Here is a 16,642-nt window from a genome sequence, read left to right on the forward strand (position 1 = left end):
ATCAATGACCTTTATCCATTTGCTGGTTTTTGTGAGCTTTGAGCCAACCAGGTTGTCAAATAATTTTTAAGAAAGCTTTAAAAAAAAAAACACTGTTATTTAAAAGCAGCTTCAGCTATTATCATTTGACCTTTTTATTTGAAATAAAATGTGATTAATCATATATTTTTTATATGACAAAAAGAAAACGAATGACAAATCTATACTATTGTTGAGAACATTAAAATGATCATGATGCAAAAACTATTAGCAAAACTAATATCATAGTTGGCAATGCAATAAATTACAAAGTGCAGTGACTGATAAAAATTATATCAAATCATGTTTTGCTTTCCTCCCAATAAAAAAACTTAAACAGTGTAGTAAAGGTTGTTTGCTGATGTGAGACATGAGGCCATGAGTGTCGGGCCCCATGTCTACCAGCTGCTCCAGGTAATTGATTGGTGCACATAAAATGATTGAGATCTTTTAATTAGCTAACAGAGGTATGTACTCGCTAACTTCACAATCTCACTGTAGCAGCTCTAGAAAAACTGCACCATCAGCAATCTTCAGATATTATATCTCTTTAGACATCATAACAACTCACAAATTTGTTTGATGGAAAGTTTTTTTAACTCAGCAATATGTCATTTATTGTGCCACAATATGTGATGGGAAAATGCTGACATGCTCTACATTTAACAGCCTGTTTGTGCGCGCTGAAGAGTGCTTTTGTTTAGATGTGTATTAATACTTGCATGTTTACGCTCGAAACAACCGAATAAGAGCAGAGAGTTTCAAACACACACACACAATCTATAAAAATATGCTTAGCCTGGGACTGCTCTGTTGATAATGACCTCAGCCTTGGCACCGCACTGGGCCAGACCAGACTGCCGACAGACTGGAGGCTTTTGTGTTGACTCCCTATCTGTAACTCTGTGACCTTTAGGGGGGAAGAAGAAAGCAGAATTGCTTTTTTATTATTTAGAAGGGGTAAGGCTTGCTCATTGTTCTGTATTGGTACAGTTTCCCTGTTGTAAACACACACTGGTTCCCAGGCTTGACATGTTGCAGGACAGCTACACTCCACCACCCTCTTTGCATCAAGCCCTTAGTGTTCCCACACCGTTCTGTCTGGGCCAGAGCATCAGCACCACCCTCCCAACACAAATACACGTCATCATCAATACCCAAACAGTGCACTTTATGAGTTACAAAATGCCAGCAGTATATAATGGTATATAATATTAGAGAGCGGGACTGCATTTATAAAAAGCGGGAGTAAAGACAGGAAAGAATCCCCAGGGAGGGATCCATGACGTTCCCCAATGGCTCGGGACAGAAGCCATCCTTCAAGTGGGTGACAACAGGGCCCAAACAAACCACTAACCTCATCAGCTTTCTGTTTATAGCCTGAAGCCTGATTCCTGGACGACTCATTACCATCAGAGACCTTTTGAGAGAGCCGTTTTCATACATTGTTGAGAGATTAAAAAGTCCTGGGTCACACAACTACTGACCACCACAGCCCCCACTGCAACACTATGCATAAGCCCATAAAGAACTGATTAAACATATACAAGCAAATGCTTCTTTAACATGTGTTTCATGCTTTTGACAAGCATGCAGTGTGTAAAAAATAATATGCGGCTTATTTTTCCAGCTTTTTTTACATCGCAAAACCTGTTAAATAACTAGATATAAGGTATATGTTTGCCTGACATTTTAAACAACTACGGAATGGAAAAGATTTCTAAATATATATGATATTTTTATTGATTATATGCAGAAATATTGGCATTTCTTTTTTCTTTTTTTATATAAAAAGACTCCAAATGGTTAATTAGTCAGCATGAGAGCAGTTGATGATTTCAGGGGCTGTGTTCCACCTCTTATTTAAAATCAGCAGTATTGGCTGATCTATAAGGGACTGGGCTAACTGCTAAAGATAAAGACACTGAAGAGGTAATCTACTTTCAAAGAGTGTAGCATGCACTACTTACTAAAGAAAATTGTCAAGTATTGTATGTGAAATACTTAATGAAAACACAAAAAGCTATTGCAGCTGTAAACATGCTATACACAAGGTAGTCATCTTGGATTTTGAGGTTTAAACTGGTACACATTCTTTACCTTTCCCACTCACAAGTTCCTAAGAGGTAACTATCTCCTACTTAACATTTGGCATCTGTTTACTTCTTTGTAAAAATGAAATACAGGATTGTGGCAGGTTTTCCAATGTATACTGCAGTCAGTCAATAAAAAAAAATAATTTGATCTATTTGAGTTTTGATATAACTGGGGATTAAACAAATAAATCAGCCAGGAACTGGAACCAGATATTTTTTTTCTATTCTTTCGCTCTGATCAGTGATCAACAGGTAAAATGGTAGAAGGTTGAAAATTCCTTTTCCTCTTAATCAAATGCATTAAAAACACCCATTTTCTGTTTCTAAAACATTTAATCAAGACAGTGCACACATTTCCATTTTTTTTGTTTTTGGATAAAATCAATTTACAAGGGTTATCACATAAATGTGGGGATTGTTTTGCATTTGCGTCTTTTCTAAGTAATTGAAAGAATCGATTAAAATCAGAATAGACCCCAGCCGTCATACATACTTTATAAACGAAACAGATCAATTCCATTTCATCCGATAATGCAGTTTATATGTTGGCAGTCGAAAATGTGGCAGCCTATTAGTGAGGTGCTACAACCGTGGTCAGAAAATGTCATTGCAATGTATGTGCAAAACTAAATAATTGATAATTAATTAAAAAAATAACAAAAATGAAAAAAAAATGTTGCAAGCATTGTGTAGTTTAACGAGAAATAAATCTAGAACAAACACCTCAAAGCTTTAAAAAAAAAAATCAAGTTCAAATGACTAAGTCAAAAAAGCGATGGAGGAGGCTCTCACGGCCTTGAATATTAATCCTGAAGGACATGCAGAACATTTGTATTTACGCAGCTTTGGCACCAAACGCAGCACGGGCCAGAGTGCGCTGCTCTGGGACAACAAGCGTCCTTTAATGGGCTCTCCATTTCACTTTCCTGCGCCGGGCCGCTCACCTCACCTCTCAAATGGGCCGATCTATTAAGCGTTTTAATGAGCTCCGCCAGACAAACGCGAGATGCATGGCCCATTGAACAATGCAAAGAGGGGATGAGGCGCTGATGCACGCGACACACGCTCACACAGCCTCATATTGACACACCTTCTGTCCAATCAGAGATGACAGCCCGTTAATATAAAGAATGGACAAGATATTGCAGACAGGAATGTGATGATAGAGACTAATGGGGGAAAAAATGCTGCGTTAAAGTTTTCTGAATGACTTTATGGAGATTAGTTACCTTTAAATTATTTTTTACAACAAAAAGTTCTTTTTTTTCTTTTTCTTTTTTTTAACACTGGCTAATAATAATTCCTGAGAAACAAATACGCAGACTTTTAATTAGGCCCACCCGGAGTCACTTTAGACCACCTCCCCCCTCCGTCTCCTTCACCGCGGGGTGCGGCCCTGCTCGCCCTGGCATTGCTGCTGGAAGTTTTTCTGCGGCGCACCGCATTACATCTGGACGCGCGGACTAATCAGTCAACCTCCATCTATCACGCTTACGTTTACCACCTCTCCATCACCTTCTCTATTACACAGCACCCCCTCCTTTTTTTTTTAATCACACGACTGTTTTTGTATGGGATAGAAGGCACACACTGAACGCATTTACCAGCAGTACTTCTTATGAGGGGTTTGGGAATTTAAATATTCACCGCTGACACTGTGCAGACCTGGCTGAGGGCCAGGGTGGGCCCGTTTCGTCCTCTTCCTCTTCTTCTGGGCCCAAAACATCCCAGCAGAACTCCTTCTCTTTCTTTAGAAAAAGTTAATCATCACAAATATGAATATCTCCCTACCTTTTTGGCTGTGCATGAATTAAAAACATTTTTAAAAATCAATGCATATTCACATTCAAGAGATCTTCTGTCTTAAATCTGCACTCTGGTCCATCAATATCTAGCAAAAAGCCAGTAAAGCAGTTTTATTGAAAAAGGAATATTTATAGTAAGGATATTGTATTAAAAATGATAAGATTCTAACCACATGGATTTTTAAATACATTCTCTGGCTGCTGCTTTCTGACCTCTGCTTTTTGGATCATTTCAGATAAATGTTGCAGTAAAAACTTTCTTTCAACTATAGAGCTGTAGTGAAATGTTTCCATTTAAGACAAAATAAAAAAAAAAGTGCAAGCATGGGTCATCTAAATGTCTGTATTGTCGATGGGGGGAAAGTAATAATTTTTAACAATAAAACGTTTACAAGGTGGATGTTATAACTGGTTTTGCAACCAGCAACATTTTGTGGAAAAGAGGTAGAGAAGATGTAGTTTGTGACATGAAAAGGTTATTCAAAGATGATACGGAAACGTTATCTGACGAGGTTGGTAATTTGTTTAAATCAGATGCACTTGATCGACAGCAGAACGCATGGACCGCAAAAAAACATACATTTGAATCTGATTTCTGGGCTAAGACAGAGGCATGTCAACCTGCAATGAAAAGAAATCCCTGTTAGACGCTCGGAGGGCAGAAGTTAAATACCTCACTACAAAAGCAACAGTTCCACACACATGAATGGCAGAGAAACATTTGATTCAGAGAACGTCAGACTGGAATAAAGCACATGCCCATAATTTAGTGTGGCAAATCAATGCATGCGGATCTGCACCGCTCTATGCCCAATATAGTTAATTAGTTGCAAGAACTCAAATCAATTTTAATCTGAAAAAAGCCAGTTTATAACAGTTTTCCCGATTAAAAAGTATGATAAGCTTTTTATTTGCTCAGTTATTTTTGTGCATATAAAGTCAAATGAGCTTTACGCGCACACTCAAATCTCTAAATTGGGAATCATTGCCTCCGAACTGAATGATCCTTGTTTCAACTGGAACTTTTTTTTTTCTTTTTTTTCCTTTTCTTTTTGCTTTCGTCCTCAAAATATTTTCCGCTCCTTATTCCTCTCGATTAACCTCCTCTTTCCCAAACTTTCCTCCGGCTAAAGAAAATGTGCGCAGCAGCCAACAGCAGCAGCAGCACTGTGCAGCAGATGCAATAAGCGCTCAGGACGCGGAACTTTTTAACTCTACACTACAGCGCCCACTACATGCAAGCAGCAACTCAAATAGCGGAGCGGACGCCTGGCAGAAAGTTGTTTCATCTCTACTTCAACTTTTTAACTTTTTGCTGCTCTTCTTTTGCAACCTCCCTTTTTTTCCCACTTCGCCACCACATCGTGATGTGTTCTTTCCTACCAGGAGAAAGTCAGGATTACGCGAGTTTTCTTTGGAGATGAAAACGTTACAAAAAGTAGGAATTAATAAGAGCGACAGGTTTTAAGTATATAAAATGTCATGTTTGAGAAGGAAAAAAAAGAGAAAGGGATGTTGCACCTACTCGTGGCCAGTTTCCGCGCCCTGCCTTTGGACCTCATGGTGCCAGTCTCTGCGCCGTGGGTTTTGTTTGGATGTTTTCTTGAATCTTTTTTTTTTTTCTTTTTTGTCCTCCTCCTTTTTTGATTTTTCTCTGTCTTTCCTTTTCTCTGGGTTTCTCGGTCCAAACGCACTATCTCTCCAGCATTGTCAGTCTGAACACCTTCGCACATGCGCACAGTGCGGAATCTGCCGGGCAGCAAGTGCCAGAAAAAAAAAAAAAAAAAAAGTTTGGGACGATTTACTGCTTTGATGTTGGACTGATGAGATGAAGATGTGGGATGAGAGAATCGTGGACATCTCGGTCCGTTTCTTTTAAAATGTGAATTGGATAGAAAGAGGGGCGCATTAAAATAATAAAAAGCTGGTTTTGGTTACATCTTTAGTTGCCTGCAGAAACTTTCAATTTGTTCACATCAGCAGTAAAGAGAAATTATGGATATTGAGGATAATCTTTCAACGCTCCAACCTCAAAATGTTTTTTTTTTTTTTTATGTTTTAAAGCCATAATAAAGATTTTTAGATTAGTCTCCTAAATTTAACCTAGCCCACCCCTTTCCTCTATGAATTCACGTTAATTAAGATTCCTTTAAAATGACTGATGAAGAGTCAAAGCTATTAAAAGATTCATGTATTTTAATTGTGCTCTGCTCACCGAAGCACTAAAAATGAATGAAAACCTTCTACTTCAACTCTTTTTCTTCTTTTTAACTTTCCTTTTCCTTCTTTTTCTTCCTCCCTCTCCGTTCTCGCGTTGTGCTGAAAGTTATTGCTGTCTTAAGTGCTTATAGTATTATTGGTCGTTTGAGACCTCTCTGTTGTTCATTACATCTCTTGTCAATTGCTGCTAAACTAAAAAAAAAAAAAGTTATAAGTTCATGTCAATCAAGAGGGGAACTTTCCTTTTAAAAACTCTCGACTCATTTTATTCTTTTTTTATTTTATGAAATAACACATTCAGTAATATTTTACTGTCTTCTTATGCGCTCCCTTAAAAACTCATCTTGATAAAATCAAGGCAGATGTGTTTGTATAAGTTTAAAGAAGGAAATATTTGCAGCCACTGAAAGGATAAAATATGCATCAAAAATATGCACAATCTTTTTTATGTTTTATTAAATGTAGAGTTGATACGAAATGCGCTATTTTTGTAACCTCTATGATCCATTATTGATTTGCTTCAGCCTATTTCAATCATAGCTAAATCATTATCTCTTAAAGGTGTGGGCTGGCTAACCAGACGCATCGACTGGAGGTCATTTAGGTAATCGTCAATTAATGGGATCAGCTGGAGATTCTGCTGACGCTGCAGATTCAGCGCGCCTTTAAAAAGTTTCCAAAGGAGTGGCCAGGTGGTAGGGTTTACCCACACATACTTGGGGGGGCAATAAAAGCTATAATGTGTATGGATTCCTCCTTAGCATTTAGTCATGTGGGATGCAAATAAACAAATGTGTTAGTTCTTCACAATGTGCCTTGATATACAGATAGCAAGTTATGCGTCCTAACCTGGCTGGCCAAATAGGGGTGTTACAATTCCGGGTCACTACCCCCACCCCCACCACTTCCACACGGTTGGCACATCTGGACTAACTTGATTTTAAGTTTTATAAGTAGTTTTCCCTTGGATTGTCTGCATTCTCAGCTTTAATTAAGTTATGATTTAAACCTCTGAATATTGTAAATCTGCATAAATAAAGCATCCATTAAACACTAAATATTCACCCCCAAATCCATCTTTCTTATTTTTAGCTCAGGATCGCTGGATCACTTTATGCTGCCGTATGTTTGGCTGTAATTGTTTCATTTGCGCCTTTCTGTTCAAAGCCCGCAAAGGTGGCGCACCGGGCACGCGCACAAACTCCGAGTACACACAAGAAAATGAAGGTAGAGCGTTCAACTAGAAACAGTTTTCATTCACCCAAGCAACCCACTCCTTTTTTCTTCTTCTTCTTTTTTTTTTTTGTCTCCAGATAAATAGTTCACTATAAACCGGCGAATAGAACCGGCGCATGTTGGGTATAATTAATAGAAATGAATTAGAGTCTAATCAAATATTGCTTAATAGACCGATTTAACTTCTACTATATAACTATTTTACTGTAGATCCTAGAAGGGGTTTAAAAAAAAAAACATGATTTGCGCCGTGAAAGCTGCGGAGGAAGACTAAAAGTGAAAAGGGAGCCTCGGGCACAAGGAAATTACCCGGGCCCGCGTGACCTTTGGGTGAGGTAATCAATCAAGCGATCAACAGGGATATTTATCACCGCTATGTCAAACCTTTTCCTGGAAGCAAAAATCAAATATACAAACGAGAAACCAAAAAGATCTATTACCATTATTATTATTATTATTATTATTATTATTATTATTATTATTATTATTATTATTATTATTATTATTATTGTTATTATTATTATTATTGTTATTATTATTTTGTTATATTATATATTGTTTAATAATAATTTGATCAGTAACTTCAAGTCTTCCTTTTCTTACTTATGTGGGTTTAACAGAAATACCGACAGACTCCATTTGCAGTAATGACCAGGCCTGCTGCCGCTGTGTGGAGAAAGAACCTGCTCAAACAAACGCGGCAACTTGCAGTGATCGAATGAGAAACACTAGGCTACCCCCACCGCAAGCCTTAATGAATGGGCCATATTAAGCAAGGAAAAAGATCGTTTGTGATTCCCTCAGTTAAAACCAAATTCTTTCAAAGCAAAGCGACTGGTAGAAATCAGACCTATATTTATAATGGCAACTGGATCTCACATTCATTTAGTTATTTTTTAGATTGAGTTACTTTGGAGATTTTTAACAGCCTACATTATAAATGGTTAAAAAGAGCTGAGTTAACTTAACAATCCATTCTAATTATAATTGTTTTATTCAGAGTTATTTATATTGCTAAACAATAAACGAAAATAAGGGTTATAAAATAATCAATGAAAATATGTCTGAGCTGTTCCTTTTATGTTGTCACATATCAGCCTGTGAACAAAGAGAATATCCATAAACGCTTTAAGCATAATTTTTTCATTAAAGATGATCACTGAATTCCAAGTGTTCTTGCATCAATTCCCCGAGTAAAACGACATATATGATAAGCATATTAAAGGTTACATATTTGCAAATCAAATAAACCAATTCTGTGAACATTATTTGAAAACCAACCCAAAAAATATTAAATAAACAGAATACACGTTTTATTTAAAAAATTATCTGCTTGAAAATAACATTATAAGCTTATATAAATATATACTGTAAGCAGAAAACAAAACAGGTATATTGAATTTACCTTTACAACATAAACCCAACACCCACCCCCAAAACATTCCAGTACATAGCGTTTAAATCGTTTCAGTAAAAATAATAATAATAATAATAATAATAATAATAATAATAATAATAATAATAATAATAATAATAATAATAAAAAACAGAAAACATTATTTTGATACCGAGTTGGATGATTAAATTTTTATTTTCTATTAGCTCCGTAACTAAATTAACGTGTCAAAAAAAGAAAGAAGTCAATAAGAATTCATTATGTTCTACCGCCCCCTTGTGGATATCTTTTGGCGGTGATGGAGCCTTTATTTAGATTGCAGGTCTTGCAAGCGTCATAGGAGTCCAAGAGCTGCAAAAAAATCAACAGACATGAGAGATTAACGATTTTCACCATCATATCTACACCAGAGCTGGGAATAGTAACATCTTTTTTTTTTTTTTTTTGAATAAAACGTGGTTTTACATTAATAAAAATAATAGACTTATACCCTTAAAAGAGTATTCGGGACAAATAAAAATTCTAAAAATGAAGGGAAAATTGGAAGCTACAAAAAGAACAGCTGTTTAAAAAGAAGTTAGCTGTTGGGTAAAAAGAATTATAAAAATCTAGTCACATTATTTGTCACATTTGACCTCCGATTTTTGCAATTTCAATGGAAATATTCAAACATTCACTCATAAAAATAGGGAATAGAACACCATGACAGGGACAGATTAGTTTGGTGGGTTAATGAAAACAATTCAGGACCTTTCCAATCGGACCCCTAAAGCTACAAGGGCCAGTACATTTAATATGGAGAATGTCAAACTGCTGTTATTTCAAAGCCATTTTCTCTCTACAATTTTGAATTTACAGACACAGTGCCAATGTTTGTTGTTCTAAATAGCTTTTGAATGGAATAAGATTTTGGATAATAAGTGAATTGTTAAATTATTTTTTACTTTAGGCACTGTCCTGATATTAAAGGTTTTTATTTATTATTAAAGGTCTAGGTTTTGAGACAAAGTTTTTTTCTTGAAATTTTGAAAATTGTAAAAAAAGAAAAAAAATAGAAAAGAAATGTGTCACCAGTGTCTTCTAAAATCAATTTATGTAAGTTCAGTCTAAATGCATGGGTAAAAATCAGTGGGTTAATAAATTTGGCCTTTTCCAATCAAAGAAGCAAGCCGCAGTTTTTACAGCTGTGTCCATAATGGAAAACAGATTGTGATGCGCACCTAAGACAATTTGTGGAAGTAGTATTGATAGGGTCCATGCTTGCTTTTGACATATTTATCTCAGAGGACTGCTTGATGAGATGTTTTTAGAGCCTTTGACCAGTAATCGATGGAGCAGTCGTACTGGATTATTTACTCTCATTTCCAGTAACAGAAGACAGGCGGATCATGTCAAGTTCCCGGTTGCAAGGCAATTAAAGGGCAATACAAATGGATGGGATGGTTAAGAAATCCTAGTAAAATGCTGGCCAATACCAAAGTGTCTGTGACTGTTTCTTGGCAGTTTGTACTATAATGTACAAACAAGTAGTTATTTTTTCGATATATTTTATTTTTTGTTGTTGATGATTTAGGGTTTATCGTTTTTACAGATGAATCCGTGACAAACATGTTCAAATAAATATGCTCATTAAACGATCTGATACGAAGTAAATACAGCTTCAGTATCAGCGATACAGATACTATATATTATATTGTATTATATTCAAAATCAATGTATCATGAAACTTTTGAACTTACCTTTGAAATTGAAATTTTGAAATTACTCCATGCAATCAGAGGCTGTTGTGATAACCTCAGGAACTAGGAACCAATATTCAGACAGACCGACCAGAATGAATTTTTACAACAATTTTTCTTTATTTTTAACAAACGAACACAACAAACGGCTGACGTCATTGGGGCTGATAACCAGATTCTGTGCAGAGATGGAAAACACAGGTCAGTGACTGGAATGTTGGGCTGATAACGAGTTGGTGATAAAGTCACTAACCTGGTTCAAAGTCCAGTCCGATCCCAGAGGAGAGGGAGGAATCCGGGAGAGAGATGGTCCACTGTTTGCAGCCATGACAGCTTCCAGAACCCCGAGTGATGAGCTGAACACCAGCCGATGCCTAGGGAGCAACAGTGTCCGTGAAGGGAATCCAAGCCGAGGTCAGTGAAACAGTCCATGATCGGATCCAGGAAAAACAATACAAAAATCACACCAGACAGAGCAAACAAGAGCAAAGCAAAGTTAGAGTTACTCTCACTACAACTCGAATAATCTGGCGATGATGGTAGGCAGGCAAACAACATAAATAGCTGAGGGAACCAGGTGGAAACAATTAGCGTTAATCAGACGCCGGTCCAATTAGACAGGTGAGCAGGAGCAAAAAAAAGCCAAACATTAGCGTCAAGATCAAGACAGCTCTGAACGTCTGCCATAACCCCTAACTCCCTCAATCAATACATAGAAAAGGGAATATATAGTGGACTTTATAATGAACACAGTTAAACTGACCGTTCGGACAGATGATCACTACTTTTCATTTCATTGCACCATGTCCGTGCCATCTTTGTTCTCTCTAGCCCCCAAAAACAAATCCCATGCTTTGCGAGAAGAGCAGTGTTGACCCAGATTCAACTCTCTTCCATCTGGTTCTCCACTGTCCTTGCAACCTCCATCTGTCTCCTTCTCTTTTTCTGCTGCTTGGCCCAATCAAAGTAATTCCTTCGACTCTTGCTGCTTTCACAAGGCATCCACAGGTGGTCCAGCAGAAGAGCGCCATGTTGAACCTGGTTCTTGCAGAGATTACTTCCCAAGGGGGAATTTTTTTCTCTACACTAGTGATTCATGCTTTCTCATCATGGAGGTTGATATGAACCTGCGGCTTGTTCCAGCTGGCATCCATCTTCACTCCATCTCTGTACCACTACCAGTTTCAGGCCTGGGGGGCTTAATCCCTGTTCTCACTCAGCAACTCATGCATACAATTTAAGAAAAATTCATTGTTAATGTTCCCCCAATGAGGCCTGAGCTCCGAAGTCCCAAAATATTGTTTGAATAAAACTCTTCAAATTCCTTCTTTTGCGAGTTTGTCAGATTGAATTAAAAGTGAACAGTAGAGCATTTACAAAAAAACAACCTTTAAAAGCAATTTAAAACAAACATATAACGTTGCCTGCCTGGTACCATTGAGCCAGTGCAAGACAGTGAGGAGAGAGGAGCGGGAGCAACAAAGTGCTGTGGCATAGACAAGGAGACTTTGGTGAATCTGTTGGTGTGCGATGTGCTACAGTAATGCCTGTACAATGTTTGACAGTAACACATCGCATGGTATTGATGACCTGTGATAGCGACCTAGTCGTTAGGGCATAGAGCTTGGAATCCTGAGGTTCTGAGTTCGAGCCCCACTCCCACAGACTGCCACTCTGGGTCTTTAAGCAAGACCCTTAACAACACACTGCTCCCCAGGCGCCCCACGATGGCAGACCCACTACTCCCCAAGGGGATGGGTTAAATGCAGAGGTAAATTTCTCCAATGTGAGACCAATAAAGTTTAAATATTAGAAGTCAATGGTTCCCATAAACACTAATGGCACATGATTCGTTTTTCTACAGGCTCATGAAAACTCAAAACCTTTACCACCATGAGACAGCTGAATGAAGTATTAAGGGTTGGTTATACTCCTGCAGCAGTATGTCGCAGTGATCTTTTCGGACGTATGACGCAGATATTTTTGATTTATGCCCAATTTTGAAGCATGGTCTGCGCTATAATATTCCACGCACAACAGAAGAGGGACAATTACGAACTAGCTGTGGGTCTAGATACGGCCAAGGTGGTGAGGAAGTGGAAAAACACAAGGGGCAAGTTTGTGCGAAAATGGAGGGTCATGAGGGTGAAAAAGAGCGGGGATCCAGGTGGAAAAAGATTCCCAGCATTCTTGTGCACCTTGCTACTCTAACTGGTCCATCTTCACGAGTTGTTTTCCATAATGGCGGTCATACAAACAAAACAAGCTGGTAAGGTACCAAATATGCATATGTGCGTTAACTGCGACACACGCAGACAACCTGGTTTCTGAGTATAAATCAGGCTATATTCCTATTTGCATCCTTTAAAGTTTAAACATTAAACCACAGTAATCATGGTTGATTTGACTCAACAAATCCGGAAGTGATTCCACAAGGTTTGACCATGACTCTAGATGTAGTTTAAAAATGATGTGTCGATTAATACATTTCTAAATTTTTTTAATTTGTAAATCTAACCTAATATATGAACAAGGATGTAAAATTCACATCTAAAATGTTTTGTTGAAATAAATGTTTAAAAAAATAACTGAACACCATGTTTTCCTCATCTGTATTTTATATTCATGCAGTCTGCCTGTGTGACCATACCAACACACTGCTCCTGATTAAGTTATGTTAATTTTAATAGTGGCCCACACTAACTGTTGGCAATCAGCTATTCAAAAAGACAGTTTGCAAAAAAAGTACTGATTTGGTTAGTGAGAAAATAGGTGTGATCCATGTGGAGGGACTCAGGAATAGGAAATAGTTAACTAAAATTGCATATTTGTCCCTCACTAGTCTGTGAGCCGGCGTTCCTTCTTGAGATCAAATAACAGAAATGATATGACATTGAGTAAATACTACAAATGAATTTTTGGGTAAACTACATAGACCGGTCTTACGTGTCATTGTTTTTGGGCAGCATTAAAAAAAAAGGTGCAAGTATACCCACTTCTCCAGTGACCATTACACTACTGCAAAGGGGACTTTGGGTACTGATATTTGGCTGAATATTTTTTACATTTTGTTACTGAAATATCTATTTTATTATATGTTCCTAAATGTTTACTAAAATATTACTAAAATACTTTCTAAAAATGATAATTTTTTAATGAACTGTATGACTGATGCAAGACCATGATTTTGATGACAATACTCATTTCCTTCCCATTTCTGTGATGTTGCAATTTACAGACGGTCCCTACGCATCTGAGGGGCAGTTAACTCAGCAAAAAGGACAATGAATATGGCAAGCCAAGAATGCCACTATTCACATCTAATTATCACATTAAGATTGAAATTCACTCGCTAAAAGCACCCGTTTTTCCGAAATTTCGGCGCTTTTTTCGCCGTCTTTTACCAACAAGAATACGCATATTGCGTTACCATCATGATGGACGTAAAAAGCGGTGCTTGTTGGTAAAAGACGGCGAAAAAAGCGGCGAAATTTCGGAAAAACGGGTGCTTTTAGCGAGTGAATGTCAATCTTAAGGTGATATTTAGATGAGAATAGTGGCATTCTTGGCTTGCCATAGCGGAAGCCTTCCAACGCGTTGGTTTGGAGAAGAATAGCCTACAAATGACTATTTTGTTGTGGTTGCAGAGAGGTGTGGGTTTAGTTTAGCCAATCTACCTTCTCTAACACTGTGCTCCCTTGTCGGCACATTAAGCTCCATTCTTGAAATGAAAACGTGGAGATATTAAGCATTTTTATCCGTAGTGTTCAGTGTCAGAAAGAAATGTGATCGCCGCGGTGACTTATACTGGTGAGCCAGAGTAAACAAACACAGTTGCTGCCCGTCTCTTGAGAGATAGGATTACAAAACCACGGGGTGTTTGTGAAAGAATAATGTTAGCAAACTGTATGAAAAATTGAAAACAACGCGAGCAAACGGGCCATACATGCAGGAAGCGAGTTTTATTTTCGGAGTTGCACCATGAGGGTCTCAACCAGTTCCCGTAGTGTAGTGGTTATCACGTTCGCCTAACACGCGAAAGGTCCCCGGTTCGAAACCGGGCGGGAACACTTTTTTTTTTGTGTGTGTGTGTTTGTTTTTAACTTCGACAGTTATGTCAGTGTTAATTACTGGATTGTGATCTTTATAAAGAAAAATCAATCAATAATACATTTTTTCCAAGGATTTGAACTGCAATGAATTCTGATCGTAAAGACTGAGAAGCTGAAGTTTAGAATCCGTGTAGGGTATTATGTAAATGATCCAGACAAATCTGAACAAGATAATAAGATATGATGTTAAATAGAGATTGACTGATACATTTCTTTTTCAAGCAAATTCATTTTATGTCCATCTAACTGATCCCTGAAATGATCTTCCTACATTTATAGGAAAAAAAGGCAATGAGAACAAATGTTACGCAAATCTTAATTTAAATTTTCAAAAAATGAAAATCAATTCAAACATACAATAGATAGCAAATGGAGGGAGCAGTAATGCATTCACTACAGGTGATCTCAAGGCTCGGCTGCTGAATGTACTAATGAATCAGCCAAAGTATGCACCTACCTGCCCATACACAAGAATAAAATGCTGATATCGACCAAACATATTGTTGGGCTGAGACATTACACTATCACTTGAAATTGTTTATTCTGTCAAATGTGTAGCATTTTATGATTTACTGATCTCAAAGAATATTGAACCTACCCAACAAATTAGGTTTATTATGATCATTTTGAAGAAATATGAAAAATGAAAAATAATGTATGATAAAGTTTATTTTATAAGCTTACAGAAACCACTGGATGAAAGTCTGTAAATCTGCAATTGAACTCTTACTATGAAATTTCATATAGATTGTAAAAGTTTACTAAATGAATTCTGTACATGTTAAGTACTCAAGGTGAAAAGCATCTTTACTGATTGAAGTGCATGATTTCAATACGACTCGTTTTTGCACAATTTAAATATTTATGGTGGACATTTTGATCAATTTGCTCCAATTTTTTTATCTAATTTAAAATTCTTCAGCGAGTTTTCGCTACTTATTCATGTTATATATATATATATACCTTTATGGGTGTGAAAATTACCATCTGATTTTTAGCTTCGATAAGCAATCTTTTTTTTTTATTTAAATCAGCGATCAAACTGCTTGACTTGTTCCAGGTTTTGTCATGATACAATCACATACTTAAATGTATTTTGTTAGGGTTTTATTTGATAGAATAAAAAATGTATTGCAAGATTCTGAAAAATTAAAAAGAAAATTATGCAACATTTTTATGATAGTTTAAACAAAACTGTGAAAGGTGTCGCATACATTAGGAAATGAACCACTGATACTTTGATTTTATAAATAAGATAGTTACCCAAATAGGTAATATTCATCTGGGAATAATTCAGTCACACAAAAATCCAACTTCTCTGCAAATGCCTGAAAGGGGTGCAGGAGAAATTTAGTGAGCAATTAGCATCAGGATGAATAAAAAATCCACTATAAATTTTATGCATAAAGTTCATAAAAATACTGCAGATTGACCTGAACTTAGCATCCTACTTAATAATCAAGTAAATGGTAGCATACTGTAATGTTTTTTTTGTTTTGTTTTTTTAATCAAGCAGCTAACCTAAACATAAAGCAATGGTGAAATACACCTCATACAGGATGCAAAAGATTTGCAGTCCAGGTTTACATTTCGACAGCAGAGTACCTTTAACATACACCCAATAGCGGATTTAAATTAGCATTTGCTGAAATTGCCCTGTCAAAGTTCATACAATTCTTTGGCATATCTAAAAACAGAAATACCATCACCACCAGTGTTTGTGGTATTTTGCAAAGAAGAACAAGTTAAAACTATTATTTAAAAGTGGGCAAATATAAGAATATAAGGATCCTACATAATATATTTATTTAAAAATGTTTATAAAATAAGTAAAAAAAAAACAATAAGTGAAAGGAACATGTATAGTTCCTTGGGATGGGATGGGCAGTCGCCACATGCCACAGATCCAACGGCTCGACTTTAGTTCCCGTTTGTTTTAATCAGAGATGGAAAGTAACAAAGTACAAATACTTCGTTACTGTACTCAAGTAGATTTTTCTGATATTTTTACTTTACTTTA

The 16,642-nt window shown here is 36.8% G+C and overlaps 1 protein-coding gene and 1 non-coding gene across 13 annotated transcripts in view; one reads left to right on the forward strand and one right to left on the reverse strand.

Annotated features, from left to right (window-relative positions):
- Window positions 1-5,594, reverse strand: part of mecom (MDS1 and EVI1 complex locus) — a 169,509-nt gene extending 163,915 nt beyond the window's left edge. For 10 of the 12 annotated variants that reach the window (XM_015389707.1, XM_015389705.1, XM_015389702.1 and 7 more), the window contains exon 1: window positions 5,445-5,593. In XM_015389707.1, the coding sequence (XP_015245193.1) occupies window positions 5,445-5,481 (37 nt within the window). In that variant the 5' untranslated portion in view covers window positions 5,482-5,593. Of the gene's footprint in view, window positions 1-5,444 lie in introns of all 12 variants that reach the window. The other 2 variants (XM_015389712.1, XM_015389709.1) reach the window with 1 other exon arrangement.
- Window positions 5,595-14,507: 8,913 nt separating this feature from the next.
- trnav-aac lies at window positions 14,508-14,580 on the forward strand. Its single transcript has one exon. It is a non-coding gene; the product is annotated as a tRNA-Val (tRNA).
- The last annotated feature ends 2,062 nt before the right edge of the window (window positions 14,581-16,642 follow it).

This window comes from Cyprinodon variegatus, unplaced genomic scaffold (genome assembly GCF_000732505.1).
Source record: "Cyprinodon variegatus isolate N-32 unplaced genomic scaffold, C_variegatus-1.0 Scaffold470, whole genome shotgun sequence".
In the NCBI taxonomy this organism is placed as follows: Eukaryota; Metazoa; Chordata; class Actinopteri; order Cyprinodontiformes; family Cyprinodontidae; genus Cyprinodon; species Cyprinodon variegatus.